The sequence below is a fragment of the Drosophila gunungcola genome, chromosome 3R, assembly GCF_025200985.1.
Source record: "Drosophila gunungcola strain Sukarami chromosome 3R, Dgunungcola_SK_2, whole genome shotgun sequence".
Taxonomy (NCBI): Eukaryota; Metazoa; Arthropoda; class Insecta; order Diptera; family Drosophilidae; genus Drosophila; species Drosophila gunungcola.
The window spans coordinates 23,388,105-23,412,017 of record NC_069139.1 but is presented as its reverse complement, the minus strand read 5'-3'; the positions used below and the strand labels follow the sequence as shown (position 1 = coordinate 23,412,017).

General features: G+C 39.2%; 1 protein-coding gene across 1 annotated transcript in view; it reads right to left on the bottom strand.

Moving 5' to 3' along the window:
• Positions 1 to 23,913, bottom strand: part of LOC128266569 (dystrophin, isoforms A/C/F/G/H) — a 151,344-nt gene that overhangs the window by 23,228 nt on the left and 104,203 nt on the right. The window contains 4 exon segments of the mRNA XM_053003159.1: positions 11,910 to 12,067; positions 14,550 to 14,673; positions 16,145 to 16,295; positions 20,100 to 20,272. Of these exon segments, the coding sequence (XP_052859119.1) occupies positions 11,910 to 12,067; positions 14,550 to 14,673; positions 16,145 to 16,295; positions 20,100 to 20,272 (606 nt within the window).

Below are 23,913 nucleotides of genomic sequence, written 5' to 3'. Positions count from 1 at the left end.
TTTTTCTGCAGATAACTGACTGCAAATGCCACTTGCTCATTGAGATACACGGTTTGATTCATGCATGCAACTGTCGAAATGCATTCCCTTAAGAATTTGTGAATCCTTCTGTGCAGATATTTATGTATATTATTCACCAGACATGGATGCCTTAAATTCTTCGAGTAAGGAATTTATCAACTTTTGTCAGTTGCAGTTTCAATTTAACTTTCCTAAGACAAAAAATCGGTCGCCGTTAAAAGCTTGCACTTTTATGAATTTTTCAAGAAAGGTATTATATTAAATTAAGCAAAACACCAGGCACAATTTAAAATTTTTTTTTTTTAGCTTTAAGGTCAATGATAAAAGTGAATTCTTAAAAAAATAATTCATTTACGTTATTAAAATATCAGAAAAGTTGATTAAAAATATTGTAATAAGCCCAATCCTACAAATTTCTTTCAGTATCTCGCTTATCTAAACTTTATGCATCTAAAATATTATTCGCAGTGAGTTACGTTCCCGGGACAGATGTAGATAGTGGGACAGTCGAGTGAACTTTATTCCACACCCCGACAACAGCGAAAATGCCCGACTTTCTTATGCAATCCGGCAGATACTTTTAGCCCAAAAACCCCTCCCTCCCCCGCCCATCGAATTGACATGCAAAATGTGTGCTATGGCGCCAGGCTGATGTCTGAGCTGCGACTGCCAGCCATTTATTTGGCGCTGGTGGAATTGAGTTGCATTTGCCATTTTCCGCCTGCAGTTGCCAGTTGCCATTTGCAGTGGCATCTGCGGGCCTATAAATAAGCACGTCACACCGTTAGCACCATTAACTGCATATTAATTGGCCGAAATAGACACCATCGGACTAGTGGCAGGACTAAGACACGATCGCCTGACATTTGCCCAAGTTTAGATACTAATACACTGTGGCCAAAGAAGGCGTCGCGTGTGCGAGTGCGACTCTCCACGGAATGGCAAATGACACTTGGAATGTGGCTCGAATGGCTCCTCACATTACCCACATTTTGGGGGCGTGGCTGCCTTAATTGTGCCGAAATAAATATTTACTCGGCTCGCACATTTTGGCGTGCTAATAAATATCAAGCGGGGGAGACAAACCAAGACAAGCGCAACATGTTGTGCGAGTATCTTGCGGATACATCTGTACGCTCGCTCGCACACATTCATCAGGAACTCTACGCATGCATAAATTAAGTGCAATTAGCATAAACAATTTTCAGCTTTTAACTAAACTGCGGGAGGGTGGGGAGGGGAACCTAAATGGACGGGGTAACTTGAAAGGGGGAATGGCGAACACATGCTCGGCAGCCAAGGAAACAACACAAAATTTCTGGCCACAAGGCAAGACGTTCTGCATATAAGGCTGCGGCCAGAAATGCAGCTTTTGTGGATAGATTACTTTTAGCCAAATTTGGCTATGAGTGAAAATCGGTCGGAGAATGGTGAGGAAGTTAAAGCACTGCGAAATTTATAGGATGCTTTGCGTTAAGGGTACTCAATATAGATACTTTGGCTCAATTCAACAGGTTTTTGATTAAACAAGAAATAGGGGAGGAATAACAAACTAAATAAATACAATATAAATATGTCACCAGTATAATCTTCAAAATAAGGATTTTATTTCACTGCAAGAAATTCTAATGAATTATCCTTACTCATCACATAATTTGATATTATTGACAAGTTATAAAAACAAAATTCACTCGAAAAATATTGCACTCTCCCCCTTTTTATTTGTTCAACCCAGTGAATACCCTCCCCACGACCCCTAGTATTCCTTTGGCCGATGGTTTCATAATGCAGCTGCAGAAGTTTCAAGTATCAAAATTCGTATCTTCTCTGTTCTGCGACCAGAACTTCTTTATCGAAAAGCTCTTTTTGTATACACATGCATGTACTTAACATCCAAAGTAACCAAAGTCCGACGAAGATGAACAGAACCCCCTTCTTCGTGGCATAACAAGAGATCCAAATGGAACGCAATAAAACAGAAGCACATGGGGTATCCGATCTCTGTCGCTGGTGTTTGTTTACAGAGTTTTACATACGGCGGTACATATGCACATGCACATTTAAATATGACGTTTAAATGGCGTTTAGAGTACGTGAAATGAACGAAAATGTCGAGCACATGGTAAACAACAGGGGCAATCGCGAAATTCGCAGACTGTGGCGGGTAAATACTGTACACAAATAAGTGAAGCACTCACATAAATGGATAAGTGAATTTGAGAAATTTAAATGAAATTCGCGAAAGGGGAGACGTGTCTTGGGATCGGGAAAAGCGCCGCCTCATCAGAACCCGAAACCAGACTGCAAAATATATATGATGATTGCTACTGAAAGCCGATCTTTGTGTGGGAACTGGGCTCCCAATCGTTTATATTAACGTCGACCAAGGTCAAATCGATTTGGGGTTGTCAGAAATCGTCAGTGTCAATAGGTTGAACTAGATTCCCCGAATGATGAAAGCGATTGTGATTGTGTTCGCCTCGAATTCATCCAGCTGACAGCTGTATAACAATTCCTTAATTGGTCATTGCTCCGGGCCAAACCAAACAGTACAAGGAAAATCAAAATGTTTTGTGAGTCAGTCACAATTAACATTTCGGGTTTCAATTGAGACTTATTACTGGAGGAAAGCAGATGAGTTAGAGACAATTTACAGAGCTTTCTTATCTCGTCTGTCAGGCAATTCAAGTGGGTCACCCCCTCATGGGGTTCGGGTTCAAAATCCCCACAAGCACTTTCCCGCTATTTTATTGGACGTCGCACGCAATAATTTTAAATGCTTGTCAACAGCTTCAATAAAAATACACCATATCACATGAGAGATATGGATCTAGCCCTTAAGACCTTAAAGTACCAAGAGTTATCTTTTATGTTAGATAAATGTGTCACATTGATGGTGTTCTACTTGTAATCGGAATGCAAATGGAAATGGATATTGCCCTTGTGCCAAATGAATATTATTGTTATTAGGTGAGATTGTTTTTGGGGCCTGGGGCTCCCACCGCCACACTTGTTGTTCGGTGCTCATGGGTTAATAATAAAAACAGGAATGTAAACGACAGACAGAATATGAGAAAACAAAAGAAGAGAAAGGAAAAGAAAACATACTTTGAGCGTGTTGGAAATTAGAATTTCCGATACAACCGATACAGATTGCGGCTGGAAAAATAAAACAAGAAATTTGATCACTTAAACAGGGAATTAAACAGGCATGTTAGATAAGAGAACTGCAAATAAACAGAAACACAATATTAATGGGAATTTTTTGATCCAACTAACTCTCAAGCTGACATCATCGCTGCGATCGGGGATAAAAAAAAATTTGGCAGGGGTTAAGAAACGGAAATCGACGAGAATTGGGGGCACAGCAGGCTGTCCGAGCAAATAAATTAACGATATTGATGGAGTTTAGAAAGTTTAACGGAGGCGAGAAAAATCGATTGGCCAAGCAGATGGCGCCTGCGACTTGAGTCATATGCGCTCTAATTAACCAACTGACACTGACACCCATTAAAAAAATGTATAAAAGAACAAAGATGGGTCCCCGCCAAACAATCGTTTAACAAGTATGCGAATGAGCAACAACTTGATGATAAAAAATCGCATCCAAAGAATCTGCGACACAATGTAAATCCAGATGAGATGCAAAGATATATGTGTGTATCTCTCATGTAAAAACAAGACGCGTTGGAGTAACAAGGCTACCAATAACACTCCGAATGATGACAATGATAAAGTGAGCCACAGCAGCCAAGGATATAATAAAGCAGACGGAAATACAGAGGAAAGGCGAGACACCGAAATAAAGCGACAACTTTAACAAATAAACTGAGCACAACGACTAAATCTCCCTACAAAATTCAATAAAATGCAAAGTAAATAATAATAAACGACCTTGCCGAGCAGCATTTCCTCCTGTTCGCCGGGATATGTATTTTGGCCGTCTGTGGTCTCCTTTCTGACAGTTGAACGTTGAACGTGGGATTTTAAGCATACACACCTCGGGAGATGCAAATGGGATTTCCCTTGGATGCAAAGGAATTGGAGAAGCGAGCTTATCTCCACATTCTCTGGCAGGCAATTAAATGGACAAGTCAATGGAACCATCCGCAATCGCAACACAAATATTTGACAGAATGTCATTCTTCGGGGAATTGGCATATAAATTGAGTGTCCAACAGGTTACACTACATATGTACTACATTCTTAAAAAAATAGTTTTGAGAGTTCCAAAACACGTCAAAATATTACAATAACACAGTTAAAAGTGACAATTACAACCAATGATAGATAACAAAAATTGTCAATGAACTGGTAACAATTGCATCTTGGAAGACTATAAAAAAAATAGTTTGGTATTTTAAAAAAGGCATTTAAAACGATTAAAATAAACTTTTAATTCCAATTTAGCTATTCACCCTTTTTGTTTAAAGTCTACCCTATTTAGACACATTTAAACCTATATTTATTGACTGTGACAATTTCCACTATCGACAACATTTTCTCGCTGCGTACTACACCTATAGTAATCAAGTCAAGTCAGAGAGAGTGTGAGATGAGCACTTTTCCCGTTAATATTTCTTATAAATACATTTCCACTGCGTTTGCCATTTTGTAAGTTCTACTCGCCAAAAGCTGAACTAGCAAAAATATTTCTTAACGCCGTTGTCATATTTTTTTTATCCGCTTGTTCCCATCGCCACCGGAGAGAGAAAACGAAATTACTATAATTTTCTGTGCAGATTCTGTTGCGTTTTGTTTTTTTTTTGCGATTTGAGAACGGCGGTGAAAATAAAGGTGTATTGAACACGCGCAACCACAAGTTGGTGGAAAGTGCGCACACTTTTAAACGTGACTGTTACAAAGAATTTTGTTTCATTTATCACACACACACAAATAAACTAAGTTCTGGTGTTATTACTCTTGTCGTTGTTGTTGTTGCTGTCTTGCGGCCAACGTTGACGAAAAATGAATATTATTAATTCGACCTTATTACTCTTGTTACTTTCGTTTGTTTTGCTACAGAAAAAAAGGTATGAAATAACACAAAAAGAATTTATTTATGCAATTTTTCTTTTTGCGGCGTTGGTTTGCAATTGTTGTCAAGAGGGTGAATATTTTTCGCACTTTAAACACTTTTTATGTGAGGTTACATTTTTTTTAAAACGATCCTTGAGTTAGGAATTTGATTTTTTTTCTCATGGTGGGTAGGTTTTTTATTTTTTTTATTTTACCGGCAGATCGCGATCGCGACAAAAACGCAACCAACTTACGCGCCGCCGCTTCGAAAACTGACCCAACAACAAAGCCGGCAAGCGTTGGAGAGCGAATCATCGCTGCACTCGAATAAACACTCAAAAAACACTCGGAATATACTAACTAAATAGCACTCAAAACTCACACTCCCGAAAACGAAACATGTTCTCTCGCCAAGAACTTGTTGCTCACTTTCCGAGTTTTGTTTATGAATTGTTTAGGTCTTTATGCTGCTATTCCGCTCAGCTTTGGGCTCTCCCACTCACTCGTTTGGTTAACTCATTAAGTGGCTGTCATGTTGAGTGGCCCCATTGAGTGCCCCTCTCGAGTGTTGTTATAATTTTTCAATCTGCCAGATACTTCGTCCCTCCTTTGGCTTATTTATTGCCCGAGTTTCGGGCTTATTTCGATACAATTTATAAATGCATTTGAATGGCCTGTTTTTTGTCGCTCTTTATCTTCCCGCATTTTGGTATGATTCGTTTTGTTTTGTTTTGGTTTTATTTGTTTGTTATTTTATGGTTTTTTTATATGATAATTTACACGCATTTTCTGTGCGATTTTTTTTCTCATGAGACTCATTTTTGAATGAATGATTTCTGTGACTCACAATGAACATGCTTGGGGGTGTGGTGTTAAAAAATTGGGTAAAAAATCAATCGGGAACCCGGTGGTTTTTGGATTACAAAAATTACGAACTTACATTTCAGCATTTGCTCAATTATTTTTTTAAGTGCTTTGCCAAATGAATGGAAGCCAAACGACTTCATTGAAAATCCTTAAATATCAGTTTCAGTTCTTTTCTTTCTCCGATTTTCCTCAACGCCTGTCAACTCTCTGTTATTTTTGTCAACCAAATCTCATAAACAAAGACAGCAGACAAAAATGTACTTCCTTTATTTTTTTAACCGAAGAGGAAAGAAAGAGAAATGCAAAATTGTCAAATAATTTTCCCTTTTGGCCCCTCACACGTGACAAAGTGTGAAAAATGCCTACAACTCATAAGCGTATTTTTCTTTTTCTGAGATTGTCTTAAGCCTACACTTGCTTTAAAAGGCGGGGAAAAGGATGTGGAAAATCAAATTTATGAACTGCAGACGCGAAAAAAAGCGACGGGAAAAGTTCGTTTGTGTCTCTGTCTGCAGAGTGCAGCCGGAAAATCTATTTTCGAGCGCATAATTTTCTTTTCCAGTCTGCCACCTTGTAGGGCAGTATTTTCTCCAGCCCTCCTCTCCACCCTAGTGTGAATATTTATCTTGGGCAAGGCGATTTGTCGCCAGCCAGGCAAAAAAAAAAGGAATTTAGAAGCCCAAAATGCATTTGGGAAATCTTTGAGTTGCCTTGCATTCATTCGGATTTCCTGAATTTGAAAATTGAAATTGAATTCTCTTCCTCTGTCCCTTGACTTCTAATTGTTTTTTGAGGTCGTTGCATGTTTCGTTGGGACTCGAATTTTCAGTTTGTTTGTGGCATTTATTAATGATGATGAATGGACGGAAGACTCCTGAAGAAACTTCCGATAACACAAACTAATTGGAAGTGCTAACAAAAGACGAACGAAAACAATGCAAACTTTCTTAGGGGTTTTACATTTACATATTTATCAAAGAGGCAATTGCAGGATTTTGTTTTGGGTAAAAGCATGGTTTTGCGTTAATGAAATACAAAATTTCCTGTTGCTGTCTAAAAATTTAAATTTCAAATTTTATTGAGTTTACGTTTACCTAAGAAAAATATATAAAATAGCTCTACAAAAATTCAAAAATATTATTGTGACGTTCAGGAGATTAAACTACGCAATTATTTTCAAAAAATATCTTTAAATTTTTACTTTTATAAGAGTTGCTAAGAAAAAATGCAGTCGCATGACTTTTTTTTGATATGCTGATTTAAAATGGTCAGTTGCTATTTTGGCATTTGATTTCGCTATGTGAATGTATTCTTAGTATCTCTGTTTTTCCAGTTTCGATCCGAATCCCCCGCATCATTTAATTGGAAAGCAACGCCAATTAGAGAACTATTTCATGCCATATTGCGATACCCCGTTGGCAAATATTTACCAAATGCTTGTTTTTACCCCCCGAACGCCAGAACGCCAGTCGGAAAAGAAAAACATACAATAAATGACAAATATTTATGAAATGAAAATCCTCGACTCTGCTAGAAGGGTCAACAGGGTGAAATTGGAAAAAGTTGACTACCGCACAAAATGGCGCCGTTAGCCAATGGAAAAAGGAGCAGAATCGAGCAGAAATATTGACAGGCTAAATGAATTGGCCACATGGTGAGCCACGTTCCAAATAGAAGGCATGGGAACCGCTGTGTGTGTGTGGCAATATAAGGCACAACACGTTTCACAATTATACATTGGTTACATTTCGTGGCATATTTGTGCAGTTTGCGCAAACAACGACCGGGGAAAAAAAGGCAGAGGAAACAAGTATACACAAAATGCCGCAAAAAGTCAGTTGGGGAGTGCAATATGCGGTTATTACATTGATTGTGGGTGTGGTAAAAGGATCCTCTCCCAGACAGAGCAATAAAAATAAACTAAGAGAAGAAAGCTGCATGGCCAAAGCATTTTAGCGTGACAATCATTTGATTTCCCAGGCGGTTGACGAGAAATGATATATTTGACACGGAAAATTCCCCCCTTTTCGACGCTCCTTAGCTGTTGTCTTCTTGTAACATTTCTTGTTTTTCTTTTTTATATCGGTGTTAAAGGATTTAATGGCACGGAATGCGGCTTTTATATTATGGTAAAAATCATTTATTTGGATAACCATTTCGAATTTTTTAAATGCTGAAAGCACAATTTTAATTTATTTAATCCCCATTAAATTGCATTTAAGCTACATTTTTGGAAATCCATTAAACAATGATTTGATAAAATTATCGAAGGTTTTAGTTGTTGTTAATCAGCCAAGAATTTATTTTCAATCAACCAATGACAACCAATGCAAGAAAGGAATTCTATACTTCCTTTAATTAAACAATAAAAATTGTGTTCAGATATGATATCAATCATACATATTTTTGCATGTCACTACTTTGTAAGCCGCTTTCAGTAAAAACAAAAAAGTCTCATAAGCACTTAAAACAAATCATTGCATAATTCTAGGCAGCGGGCTTTAATTAAGTTTCCACATCAGGGGTTCTGTTCTCGACTAACGATGAACACAATATTTACAAAATTGTTTTATTAGCTTTTGTTAGTTACTTGCCATGTAATCTCGGTTGCTAAATCAAAATTTCCATAGATAATATTCTCCTGGTGTCAACCGAGGCAAGTTCGTAAAGTGTGCACATAAATCACAGGCCACACAACACGAAAGCTCGCATATGCATCACACACACTGCGTATGAGTGATTTATTAAACTATTTTGTGCCAAAGTGAGGGGGTTGGGCAACTAAATTGATTTCATTGTGGGTCCTGGCCTGCATAATAAACCAAACACAAACTGCAACGAAAACTTTCAGCTTCTACAGGGATATTTTTCAGCTTTTACTTGAAGTGGTTAAGCAGCCGGAGGACAACGACCAAGGATCAGCAGCAGCTGGGTCCGAGTGGTCATAAGGGGTTAAATGAGTTGCCTCTCGGTGTCCTGCCTCAATATCGACCACATGTGGTTAAATTATGGCCCGAGCTGACTGCTTTTTCACCATTTTCTGCTATTTTTCCAGCACTTTTCCGGGAAATCAATGAAACATATTTCAAAACGTTAAGCAATTGCTTTTTAGCGTCCATTCAGCATGCCACTGCGGACTGCCAATTCCACAATTTTGTTCCCATTTTAAGTGGATGGTTCTCCGATTCGATTCGATTGGATTCTCTGGAGCGTGTGTCGCATGGGGATTCACGCATTCGCTGGAGCTCTCCGCTCCCCTGCACCCTGTCGAGTTAACTTCATAAAATTCAGAGTCTCGCATTATTTGCCAAATGAGCCAGAAGTAGTTCTGTGGCTTTGTCTCGTCTCGCTTCGTGGTCTCTTCGTTTCTGACCAACCCTTTTCATTAGCATGGCAGGACCGACATTCCACATCTGACTGAGTTTTGTGGGTGATTGCCGAGGAATTTCGGCGTTGACATTGATGTTGATGGGCGCCATGCATCATTCGGAGCGGAGCTCAACGAAAAGGGGGCGGGAAATGCCCCTAGTTTGATTGAAGACCCTTGCAGGGCATTGCATTGAGGTTTGGCTAAGCCATTGCCAATCAACTTCATTAAGGTTGAATGCCTGATTGCAAATCCTTGCTGAGAGAATTCGCAAAAGGTAAGGGGTCCATAATTCTATGCTGCTACTACAATTTCTTCTCTCATCTGGGCTTTTTCACTTTAATTTCATTGTCAGTTATCGGTAAGCAAAAATGTCTTTTTATATATGCAGGTTATTTCGATTCGCCTGTCTGCCAGCGGTTTCTTCAACTTATGCTGGCAACGTTCACTGTGGCGTATACGTAATTTGCGAAAAAGTGCAGTGTCTGGCAACAAAAATACTTCTCTTCTCTCTGCTATGGAAATGAAATTTCCCCAGGAAAACTTTTTATTCAATTAATAGAAAATTTTCTCCGTTGGTCAATTAACCACGTTGGCCACCATGCTGCGGCTTAGAAGGGCGGGGATTCGCTTACTAGACTGGCTGAACTTTGACTCAGCTATTTGGTGACTTCATTAAACGTGGCCCGACCAGGCTTTCATATAACGCCCTCAAAGTTTGCATATCCTCCCCCTTGTAATTGTTTTAAGTTGCATTTATTTAAACTTTTTATATTTTCCCATCGTACCAATTTTCCGACTTTTCCTTGCTGGAAAACTTTATTCTTTCATTTCTATTTTAATTTTTGCTTTATTTTACCTTTTCAATGTTTTCACTTTTGCACCCCCCCTTTCAGTTTTTTCTACAGTGTTAATTTTGTTCAAGTTTTTCCTATCAGTTTTTTTTCGTATGCCAGAAAGCATACAAAAATTTAAAATACATTTCTGTGTAAGGGGGGGAAAGTATCCCCAAAATAGTTTACCAACTTTTGCAGGAAGGTAGTGCGGTTTTTTCAATCGCTTTTAACGTCATTTTTATGCCAGTCCCAAAAAATATTAAATGCACAAAAATGTTAAGCACTTTCGAGTAGTCTACATTTTTTCGGTCCGTCGAGTGGCATTGAGAGATTGTTTTCGCACCGATTTACGCTGCTGATTCAATTGGTTGGGCGTTAACTGGTCCGTGAAACCTGATGGCCAAAACGATTTTGTCAAGGAGCATGTGAACGAGTGCCGGTCTGTTATTAAAATTCGTTAAAACTTTTGCTGCAAAAGTGGAATACTATCGCGGAGAGACAAACATTTTTTTGATTTAAGTGGATTTCCTAACAACGCGGCAGACACCATACAATTTATATATAAATATTTGCAGTTTTGGCATATTAAACCATCAACTTTGTCAACATTTCGTTTTGATTAGATCTGGCAAAATAAAAACAAATAAACATGGCAAAAATAAAATGTTCACTATAAAGTTTGACCCAATAAAATGGAATGGTGCTCCCAAATGTAAAATTTGTCTGTAGATAATCAAGTAGGCAATATAAAAAGGTTTTAAGCTTGACTACAGGAAATAGGACATTAGATGAATATAGAAAGGAAGTTTAAAGATTTATTTTTGTTTGATTTATTTAAAAAGGTTTAAGAAATTGCATAAGGCTAAGTAAAGCTCACTTAACTTAAATATTGACTATTGAGTCTTTTTCTATGTTTTTACTGCTTTCTCTAACGCTTTTTTTGAGACCTGGATTTCTTGATTTTTATGACTATTGCCCTTTGGTTGGTCTTTGTTTTTGCCAATGCTCGCTCACTCGGTCGCATTGATTTTCGCTCGGCTGGCCGCTGAGAGTGCCACCTATACACACAAAAACAGACGAGTATCGCATACAATATGTGCACTTTATGCGCTTTGATATTTTATACATTTTGTGTCCTCTGGACGAGTTGTTTTTGCTCCGAAATGGGAATGGGTTTGCTCCATGTGGTTGGCCATTGTTTGCACAGTCTGTGTGACATTTTTATGCGATCAAACATTGTTGCATCAAATTTACGGTGCGTATGAGTAACGACGGCAGCAGCAGACATCAGGAACGGCCTGCCCTTCAACACATACATGCCCTTGCGGTGGAATATATTATGTTGTTGTTCTGTGACAGACTAAAACCCAAACGAAGGGCGTAATAAAAAACACACTTGCATTTATTAGCCCAAAAAACAAGAACGAAACACAGAAGGACAAAGTATTCCGAGGGGGAACGAAACTTTTTTGTTGTGGCCGTTGGAAATGTAATTGAATAAAGTATTTTCCACAGCGGAAAATGTGCCATGAATGCGTGAGAATTTGTAAGTTCTGCCAAGTAGTTTTGCCATAGGTTAAACTTTTTTGCGAGAACTAACTAAATTCGATTTCCTTTTTGGAAAATCCAATTCCCCTTTTTCACCAAAGAAAGAACACTTAACGAGCACTTGTAAAAAGCAAATTGCAAAAGCCATGAAAAATTATGCGTAATTCGAGTTCAAATTTCCATAAGCCCTACTCAAATTATGAAAATGTCACAGAGGAAATGAGAGGCAAAAGTTGCGAGTCTCGACTTACCGTCATGTACTCATCCAGGCGATGCTTCCAATTGTCAGATCTATCGATTAGATTGTTCCACTGCTCGGAAAGTTTTCCCACCTCCCGCCGGATGCTGCGTGTTAGCTCACGGCTCTGCTCCTCGGCGGACATGTAACGCGAGTCGGAATCATGGTTGGCTAAAAGAGGGAAAAGATTATGATAAGAGAACGTTGGAAAATTTATGAAAATCAAGTCAAGGACAAAGTTCTGACAAAAAAGACAATTGCGCTGCCATTAAATTGAGGAGTGTGCCCCTGGATTCCCCACCGGCCCCGCTTTGCCATCCATACATCTCATCTCCTGGCACGTACGAGAGTTTATGAATTAGAGATGATATTATGGCTCTTAATGTCTGCCCGGGTCGATGATTGTGCTGCCACTTTGATTATGCTGATTGCAGGCTGTGATTAAATTTGCAATAAAATAATCTTTCGGACAGGTAAGCACTTGGGAATACCAAGCTGAAAGTTAAGTGAAACCAAAGAGGAACTCAAATTTGATGCGCCAGGGGGATCAATTGGCTGGACGGGCCAGTTGGCCAGTTGGAGCCAAAGTTTCGAGATAAATTCAATGAATATCGATGTCTTTAAGCCATCGATTAGCTTCGGTGAGACCGCAAAACCATCAGCTATTTCCTTCCACAACAATGAAAGATGAAAGGCAGTCGTCTGAGGGAAAATCGAAAAGGAAAAGTGTCAGGAAATTCGAAAGACAAACTGACGCGCTCTTGCGGCTGAGGGAAATGCAATAGGAGACACACGAACGGACGGACGGACAGACAGACAGACGGACGGACGGACGGACGGACGGACGGATCGACCAACTGACTGACAGTCGAGTGGCAGCTGCTCCTGCTGCTGCTGCTTTTCAGGCTTCTATAAGCCAGCACAGTCACACAAAAAAGAGGCAACAAGGCGAACTCAAAGTTGGCTAAATCCAAATTTAATTTAATGCACGGACGGAGACAGCGAGCAACTTTTATGGCCAAAGGAGAGGTTGGACAGCTCGTAATGTGATGCTAAGCAAATATCGAGAGTTGAATACTTTTTCCCATCTCCATCGAAGTTTTGTTGTAATATTCAAATTCAATTTAAAGATTGAGTTTATCGCTTTGAATGTTTTCTGCTTTTTGCTCGCTTCACTGCCTTTCTAGAGCGAAACTTTTATTTTTCAATTTTGACTTTACAGAAAGAACAAACTTAAAAGTTGATTTTTAAATTGATTGGTGAGTTATGGTGAAATATTAAAATAGATACGGCATTTTTATATGGATCTGTGAAATTATATGTCCCTGAGTCTTACACACATTTAAATATTTATCGCGAAGGCAACCCCAAACTAAGACTTAAATTTAAATTAATAAAATTAAATAGTCCATTATACCACTAAAAACGATATCTGCTTGTATGGATAAAAATCTATTTATTTTCCACCAAACTCCCAATAAAATCTTATCTGTTTAATTAGCTGTTTAAAATTTTCATTTCAATGTACATTAAAATTCATTTGCCCTGGTTGTTTTAGCCCACTCGCTGAATTCGACTGGGCGAACCACAAAATAAACATCAGAATGCCTAAAATCAAAGGCCAAATGCGGGCGGTGAGTTGGGGACGCGGCCAAATCTCTCCCACAGCTGATGGCTGGCACTAATAGCGTACTAATCGCTCTAATTGCTCTGGTCGCAATTATCGTTGACGCCTCCCCATCTCCTCGGGCCCCAATGATGCCACAAAAAAAATCGAAAACAAATCCCCAGCCAGGCACTAACCTCCTTTCCCACCAAGATAAACCCACACAGTCATTTGCTAAATTGTTAACTACAGTCTAAAAAAAAAAAAGAGAAACTACAGATCTGAGCGTTGAAGGGTGCACGTGGTACGTGTGGTGGTGCAAAATCAATTGCCAATTCTCCGGTTGCCCAACAACAGTTGTCTACTTTTAGGCGCTCACGTCCCAAAGTTCTATCCTTGGATTTGGGTGCGTGTGAGTGTGCGTGTGAGGGAGAGTGTGGTTTTTGAGCTTAGTAAGCTTTTGTAAAATAGTTAAAGCAAATTCTTACATGTTAGTTTTTCATTGATTCGTGAGAGATATTCGACAGAAAGTTCAATCAACCGAGAAATGCCCTACGGAATGTGGGTTGGAAGTGGGAATTGAATAAAAAGAAAAAGTTTGTTGCTGAATTCACTTGTTATGAAATAAAATTGTTAAGATATTCATGAATGTGTATCAATGAATGACCTACATAAAACAATAAATTAGAAACTGATAAATTAAATTAAAATGTTATTTGTGGGTTATTTTTAAAATGTCTTCGACACTGTACACAATTGTGTGTTTTTAAGGCAACCAAACTGGTATTTAAGCTGTGAAGTTCATATCATGATCTTCACACTTTTAAAGAATGTGTCAACGAACCCTTTAACTATCCCATTACCACGACATTGTCTATTATTCCTCGTGCAAGTTTATAGATCATGATTTCCCACCGACCCTAACGAATCCAATTTCAGTTCTGCTTCACAAGAGCCCTTGAGAAGATTCATGGAAAATCTTTTTGTGGTCCCCTTAATGGGCAGTTTAGTGGGCGACTTTTTTAGTGTGCCGGTCATAAAACTTACCCTCTGTATCGCTGGTATCCGAGACGGCTGCTTCGTTGGCGATGTACTGACGACCGCTCGTTAAATTGCTCTCGACGATTGGCCGCTTATCCTCCAATTGGCGGCGAAAGGCTTTATGATCGTCCTGCAAGTGGAACGGCAATGAATGCAATACATGAATGAATGAAACTCCACTAAAATAAATATATATAAAAGTATATTTGGGTTTGCGGCGATATTTGCCGGCCCTCCAAAAATATAGTTGAAGTGGTCAAGGCCCATAAACTATCAAGGCAATGGCATCCTCTGCAGCTCGGGGCAATAAATTCTCGTGTTTAATGCATTTAGTTGGGCAACAACAAAATGCAACAATATAAAACTCAGAGGGCAGAGGGCTGGACCCGGACTTCTGTGGCCCTTTGGCCGAATCCTTCGTCCGCTGGCAAATAAAATCTTGAAGCCGAAATGTAAATGTTCGGCAGACCGTAACTTAGTGGCAGGCAATAGATTTATACAGTGCTCCCTGCTGATGCCCCCTTTCTCTCACTGCGGGGTGAAAGTTGACTCATTTTTTCCAGCTGCTCTCCGCTTTCTTATTCCTGGAGCTGGGGCTCTAAGTGGGGGCAAGTGAAATTCAAGTGCCTCATGCTGTGTTAGACAGTGTTTCCCCATTCGGAGAGTGGCCTGCTTGGCTTCTGCCTTCCACTTTTTTCCTGGTTCCTTTTCAGGCAGGTTCCTAAGTGATTTTCCCCCATGTGAGGAAGGATGTGGGAAAATGTGTGAGTGGGTCCCTGTTTTTGACATAACAAGCATCATTTAACAATTATTTAAGAATTCCAAACGCATTTGTGGGCGAGGTCGAATACGAAATTCGGTCAAGTTGAATCAACTTGGAATCGAGGTCCTTTTGCTAAACTCAGGTTTCCCTGTCAAACCATTAAGTACATTGATACGGTCCCTAAAATAAACTTATAGAAATTGATGTATTTTACCCAGGTAATGAGATTATTTAAGCTTAAATAACAAATCCAAAAGTACATGTACTTTCACACTACAATTGAATAACTATATGTTTTCTCTGTTAGAAGTCAAATAGTTTTAACAATGGAATCTACAAATCGAAACTATAACTCTAAAACCCATCATGAGCCATGGTTTACTATGTGTATCAGAACACTAATAGATTTGGGTAGTGAACAAAAGCTGATTGCGCTTCTGCAAATTCGAAACACAAATGTGTATTTTATCAAATGTGTGCATTAAGCCCATATTAAATTCCCATTACTGGCTTACATGGCATTAGAATAATCATCTACATGGGTATAATTTTAATATTTTTCGGTCACTATTAAATTATGAGGCAGAAAATATAGGACCGAAAATGCAAAGTGGCAGCTAGCCAAGTCACTTTTGGCATCATTAAAACCGAGACCTGAAAACGGGTCAAGATACCAGGCAGACCAAAACTTCCACACAATTAGTTGGCCAAGCGGCCAAACAAATTGAGGTGCAGCCCCCGGGGAGCTCCTTCAGCACAAACAAAAAACAAAAAAGTGGTATAAAATTGGGTCGTTGAAAATGGAAAAAGGTCTTGTGACCCCAAATCCAGAACTTACCAACTGTTTCTGCAGACTAGCGGCATCGCCTCGAACGGGACCCAGGCCCAAAGTGCTCAGTTCGGTGTCCTTGCGGATAACCCACTCGGTCAGTTCGCGAAGCGACAGGAGCAAGGCGTTCCAGTGCTCGGAATTGGACTCCAGGCGATTCCTGCAGGAAAACAAGGGAAAACGGCTATTAAAATGCGTTCTAGGAAACCAAAAATACACAAGAAAAAATGAACTTTAAAAAAATGTAATGCTTAATAATAAAAGTTTTTCTTAAAGCCCCAATTTCTAATGTTTCTTTGTTTCATATTATTATACAATAATATGCAAAGACATTAATTATATGCATAACAATATTTGTATCCAAAAGCTATCACTTATAATTTGACGAACTTTAAGTTCTGCCAAACCGTTTTAAATGTTTTGTTATTGCTTAACAATATTAAAAATGCATCGACGAAATATTATAAATAATAAGAACACAAAACTGTTTTAAAATAATAAAATCAAAAAATTTAAAAAGGAAATACATGAATGAAGTGAATAAATGTATTTAGTTTTAAAGAATAGGTTTCATTATGATCATTTAAACATTCTAAAAATTATTATTTTTATCATGTTCCTATTTTCAAAGACTACACCACAATTGTTTATCTCAGTGCCCACGAAAAAGTGCTGTAATAATATTTAATTTAATTTGCACTTTAGAGCAGACGAGGAAGCATCTGTGCTGATTGCACCCACAAAATGTCAGCGACAATTTGTCTATTTCCTTGAGTTTCCGCCCGCCTTCCGGCTCTTCTCGTCTCCTCCGTGTCCTGCTCCTCGTGCCCCACAAATTTCCTCCTTAAGTGAGGTCTATTAAAGTGCCCTGTTTTGGCATTTGGCATTCGGCCGAGAGCCCAAGCACAGACACAGACACAAATGGGACTGGTCTATGCTAAGTTTCAGCTGTCGCTGTAATTGTGAAATGCCAAGACATTTTATTCACATTTTATTTCGTCCTGGCATATTTTTGTCCATTGTGCTGCGGGTGGGGAGAAAAATAACACAGGGAAAAAATGTGAAAAATCTCCAGTCCCGCGATCCCTTAATAACAATAGTCATAGCCTTATTGTCATCTCATTTCTCCCCTCTTTCTCTAGTTTTTCCGCGATTCTCTCCTTCTCAGTTCGCTGTTTCCGGCCCTGTCCTTTTGTCCGTTTATCTTTGGCGAATTCCTTTTATTATTTTTGCCCTGGTTTTGCTTATAATTAAGGCTTGGCTGCAGCACCTCTCATCTTCGTCTGGCTTGGCATTTCCCTGCCGCCTTTCGCACACTTTCACTTTCCGTCATGCAAATAACAAAAGGAAATAACTTGAGACGGACAAAATCCTCAAATTTCAGCCCTTTTGTTGTTTTCTCACTTTGGATTTCGTTTCTGACTACCTTACAGACAATTATTGACGTGGGGCAGACAAATTGCTTGGGAAATTGATATGGGTAAAAGCTGTATGAGTGATGTTAAAAGAATTAAAACGAAACGATTGCTGATAAAGTTTAATCAAAAACAAAGAATATAAGATATAAAAACCATAATATATTTTAATATATTTTTCTTCATTTCGGTCTGCAAATGTATGTATTTAGTTTTGGCGACCTTTCCAAATTATATTAATTGTTAGCCGGCTCGAGGTCAGGATGTTGAAAAAATAACACAATTTTATTTTTGGTTATTTGTCGATAAATTTCAAATGCTCTTTATCTTTATTTAATTTATCTTTATTTAATTTATCTTTATTTAATTTAAGTGTTATTTAAGCGCTTTTCATACCTACATTGATGGATTACAGTCATTTCTTCGTATCCATCAATTCTGTACCAATCTGGTCATGAAACATCCTCGATTAAATCATTTTTTAACCCGGCAAAACGAACTTAAAGAGAAAACGAGTCAGTAGAACAGACACGGGTTCATCAATCTTCTCCACACTCACACACCCATCCAGATCCCAAACAGCAATCAGTGGAACTGTGAGGGGGGAATAAACCAGATCCGGAACACCTGTAGAGATGCCACACGCAAAAAGTTTGCACAGTTCAAAGAGCCAACGAAACTTTGCACATAAAATGACCCAAAGCCAAAAAGTGCCGCGGCTAATACAAACGAACAGCGAACAATGGCCAAAGCCAAATAGAAAGAGGGCGATGGCGACGGCGAGGGATTGAGAAATGCCGGCTACGGTGAAACTTTTCAAGTGCTGTCCAAAATATTTCGTAGGAATTTATAAGCCAACAAATCCTCAGCGCAAACAACGAGTGTGGACAGCGGGACGAAAACCAAGCCAAACAAAAAAGAAAGTGGCTCAAGTTTGGTCCAAGGAAATCTGCCAGAATAATGAGGGCTAACGGTCGGTGGGAGATTGGGGAAAAGTGGCCATTCTCGAGGTGTCATTCGTCATCTTGTCTGCTACCTCTAATTGAAAAACGTTTGAGCAACTTGCTAAGCCGATTTTGTCAAGCATCAAACGTAAAGTTGATATACGAATCGTGATATACTCTTCAAAAGGTATTATTTTTTTTAATTGGGTTATAGATTTTTTTAAGTTACAAACGAATTATAATATTTTAAAATATTTATAGTATTTTAAAACCTCTAGTACAAATTGACTTTCATTTAAACTTCTATATTATTTTAATGTATGATATTGTAGTTAGAAATTTAGAAAAAAAATATATATTATTTAGAGTGTGCACTAGAATAATTAATATAACAATATCAGAGAACTTTTTCCGCCTAACTGTTTTAGAACAAAAATTTAAATATATACCTAAGGCGTACATTCCTATTGCTTTTGTAAACAGATTAACATTCAATTGCAACAAAGCTTTGCTTCCTACAATTAACGAGCAAGCATTAACATTGCCTACTGTTTTGGGCACAACGTCACGTATACGCAATGTTGGCTTGGTCATTGGATAATTGCCATTTATATTCATTATGCGATTCCGCTGGGTCCTCGTTTGGCGCATTTCTGCATGTCACCACCATCATCATTATTCATTTTGGCCCAGTTTTGGCACCCCTTTTGTAAACATGGATCCCGACTTTCATCATCGGCGGCATGAATATCAACAAGCGAACAATATTTGTGTGCTCAAGCCAAGCTTTTATTTATGAAATGGGGAAATTACATACACAAAAAAAGCGAAACGAAAAGCGGCAGGAGGACGAAGGATACTGGGCAAGTGTTTGCACACGATTTCATCAATGACACAGTGTCCGTGCACCAAGGCTTCGGCCCTTCACTCGCCATTTTCCATCACTTTTCACGGGTTTCGTTTTTAATATTGATTTTCGTTCGGTCCGCGGCTTTGTCAGTCGTAAAGTGTCGCCCCCTCGTTTCATCTCCTAGCCGACTGCTCGCTTTTCCGGCCGTTGTTTTCCCATTTTCATCAGCACAAAGTTGCTTAACCCGATGCATAAGAGACATGGGGGGAAGATGGCTTGTTTTCAACTTGTTAAACATTGTATCTGCATTGCTCTTTTTGTGCACAGCTTAACGCGGTTTAATTAACACTTAAAGCAGTTAAGGGATAAGTCTTGTATTTTTTTCGAGTTTGCAATCTGACTTAGATTCGGCCTCATTCATCATACGCCCTGCTGGCTGTTTAACAAGTCCCTGGGCAATTTGCAAAGCTCCCCGGCCGCCTCTCAACTTCATGCCCATTTAAACACTGAAGCCAAAAACTGCATGAAGCTACTTTAATTCTATTCAGCAGGTTTTCAAGCATCCTTTGGCCGCAAGCCCTGGCTTCTCCTCCTCTGAACCTACGAACATAAACATGGCAGACCGACAACAAAAAACGGAGAACCAACCAACAGAAATGCTTTCACTCCCACACCCGGACAAACAATTCAGCAGTAACACAGGAAGGAAAAATTCGAGGTTGGCTATGAGAAAACAAGAAGTCAAAAGCACTTACCTGATTGCAATACTTTTCGATTTTAAATTATTCCAACGTTGATTCATTTCATCGAGGCGACGCTGCAGCATAACCGCATCCTCTTGTGAGGTGAGCGAACCCAAAAGTTTGCGGCCTGTTCCATCGAGACGATCGTAAACCACGCGATGGGTTTCAATTTCCGATTGGAGGTCCTAGAAAGGGCAAAAAAAAAGAAGAAAACAAGTGGAGCATGAGAATCAGTTCCTGGCAAGAGAAATGCTAATAAAGGTAGATGGGTTTTTGTTCATAAAGCCAGCAAATAGGGCTTAAATAAAACGAACTTTAAATGGAGCACTTGCATCTTAAAGAGGATTATTTTAGACCAAAAAAAATAAACAGAAAACAAAAACTCAGCTGAGTGACAAGTAAGAGAGCTCTCCACCTGGTCAATTATTAACCGCATCTGTCCCACTTGTTATTTTCACCCCAGCCATTTTTTACCTGTCATATATATTTTTTGTTGTTCCCTTTATTTTCCCCTTAGAGCCTGACAGGTGTGGTTTTTGTCCCACGGACACAAAAAGGGCTGACAAATGTTAGCCGTTTTGGTTTCCGTTTTTTGTGCCTGTTGTTTCTAAACTTTTTTTTTTGCAGTTAGCCAATTTATATATATTTTTGCAGAAATTTGCCCTTCAAAGTTGTATCCTTAATGTGACTTTGTTGAGTTTTTGTTTGCCTCAGTCCATTATTTCTGCACTTCCTGCCCAACTTAAGCGTTTATTTAATTGTATTTCAACAAATTTAATCAATCAATCAATCAATCACCTACGAAATATACAAAATAAACCAATTAAAAATGGAATTAGACGACGGCACACAGCACATAAAATAATTGAAATGGTATTCCGAGACTTCATCCTGTGCTGCCATTTCTACATTCTACTTTCCCCTTTGCCAATTTTTCCCAAAGCGAGTGTGTGGGTGTGTGGGTGTGTGTGTGTGAGTGAGTGTCTCTGCGTGTGTGTTTGCTAATTAAACCTTCATTAGGACGCTCGTTGCCTTTGTTGCAAGTAAACAAAAACAAGAAAATAGGAGGCAAGAAATCCCAGCCAGCGAAAGGACGTTAAATTCGTCGTTCGTCTGCGTGTGAGTGTAGGCGAAATGAAGCTCCAATTAATTTAGCTTATGCATGTCACACACACGCACACACACTTGCACGCATGTACGCACACTCACAAACATGGCGATTCAATTAATGCGCAGAAATTGTTTATACGTCAATAGAGCGGAAATGGGGCAAACAAAAAAAAAAAGTCGTCATGAAGAAGAAAGGGGCAACACAACACGAGGCTTTTTTAATGAGCAGCAAGTGATGGATTTAAGTGGGGAAAATGGTGGGGGTGGGGATCGCGACACATGCGCCAAAGCCGATTAAATCAATTAAAATGAGAAAATGCCGGCAGCGATGGGGAAAGCGACGGCAAAGCGGCAGTTTGTAGCACGAGTCAACGCATTCCCTGGTCATTATAGCACTGCCCGATGTGCCACGCCCCCCTTTGGCCCTGGCAGACCAGCAGCCCCACACCTAAGGCTACCCGAACTAATGCCGCTAATTTGCACGACGAAAGACCGCAATTTCCTGCATGAGGAGATAGCTCTCTCTTTTACCTTTCATTTCTCGGGGCTTACCGCTTTATATATGCGTTTCTGTGGCTGCACTCTGTTATTCAGAGGTCCTTTACTCAAAGGAGCATAATGGAATGATTTGAGATTAGAGCAAATGTTAAATAACATCAGACACTTGGGCATCAACTTAATCTAATGGTTTTATTTAAACTTTGTAATGTTTGCTGTTTTAATTTTATTGTTACAACATACATTTACTGCTGTAGTATTTAAGTGGAAACATCTTAAGCTTTGATTAAGGAGAAAATAAAAACCTTGTAATTATAATGGAAAACAAACAATGGTTAAATCTGTATGACATTTGTATATTCTGGAAAATGCAAATTATGCACATACTTAAGATTTCTTTAAAAGACATTAAACTTTTCCCCTAGTTTAATCGAAAGGTTTTTCGAACTAAAATTTGAGTTATTTGCAATAGACAGCAATGACTTAATTAATGGTTTATTTTACCTGAGGTTATAGGATATCAGCATCTGTTCTGCAGCATAACCTCAGTATAACGTCCTGCCTCTTCTTGATTTTATTAATGGCAAATAAAAACGCGTCCATTTTCGGTGCTTATGAGTGGGGAGGATGTTTAAAAGGGGCTCTCGGACCACGACCATTAGCCCGGCCAAAAGGCTTCGTAGCTGCGGGCCAACAAATGCAGCTTATGGCTTTTATATGCCAGCAGCTATAAATACACGTATGCGAGAGTTTATGCCAGTGTGCGACTCTACTCTGCCTTTCCGACGCGCTTTTGTTGGCTCATTTTTCACATTTCCGCTGCTTGTCCTTGCCAAGTCACGACATGGCCCAAACAAATACATCTACAAGAGCTTACGTGTATGGCCACTTTATATATGTGTGCATGTTCTGTACTGACTGCATTTTGCAGTTTAAAGCGCCAATTAAGTAAATGCCATGATCGGCTTGGCCTGACCAAAGCTCCCAGAGAGAAAGAAAGGGAAGATATGCAGGTTAAAAATGCACGCCCACTTCCTGCTGCTGAATGGCAGCTCTAACTAAGCTGGTCCATGGCTTTCTCCACATAATTATGCCCTAGATGGGTTAATTTATGGTGGCGGCAGTCATAAAACTGTGTTGAGGGGCTTTTAAAATCGGGGAACTGCTTTTAAAGAAACAGGAAATAAGCCGCGTTATGCCCCAAAAGGTATTTAATCAAAATCGGAATTTCCTCCAAAGCTTCCTCTGCGGTAATGCATTCGATTAAGCCACTCGAGACACTTCCCAAAATAATTTTTCCCATATAAATTCATAAGGAAATTATGCGCATCATTTCCCTCTCGTATGATAAATGTGCGGCTCGCATGATGTCTGCTTGAGTTTGAAATCAAATTTTTTGAAAGCAACCAAAAATACCTACGGGTGTTATTTGTTTTTTTTCTTAGCTGGCTGTGTTTTGATTGTTTGCTGAGCAAACGAGACGACAGGCGATGGCGAAATAAAATGAAAATGCGTTTATAAGACGCCTCATAAATATATTAGAGGCACATAATAAACACCTCACCAAGTGATGTCGGCCCGAGCCGCCAGTGACGAATGTTGATCCTGGCCGGGCCAAGGCCCCTCATCCCTTGAAAACAGCCGTCGGGGGAAAACCTGTCAAGTGGTGCTCACAAGGGGCGTTCAAGCATTACTGACAGCCATAACCCAGGTCCCATTTCCCCCATCCCCTTCCATCCCATCCCCATTGAGCGAAAACAAAAATGACAACAAATTTAAACAGGACCCAACCTCATCCAGCGGCTGCTGTTGAAACTGCCATTGTAGCATTTTACATATTTTAGTCAGCCCGTGTTAACATCCGTGTAAATCCTTTATGACCAAACTCTGAGCCTTCAACACAAACTGGAGTTGCTGTAGGAAAAGTTGGCAGATCTGGAATTCGATTTGCCTGCTCTCCACGTTGCTTATTTATTCGATTATGTTTATTCCTTGTTATATCATCTTGAGCGATGTGTCAGAGCAAATGTTCTATAAACATTTCTTTTGCCCATAAAAAAAGGGCAGGGGTATGAAAACTTAGTTTCCAGGTCAACTGGAAAGCAGAAAATGGGAAAATGATGAATTTAAAGCAATGTTGATGAGGGATTATTTTAAACCTTTTCATGCGGAAACCTGAATTTAAAGTTTGAAAGCTGGTTTGATAAATTGAATAAAC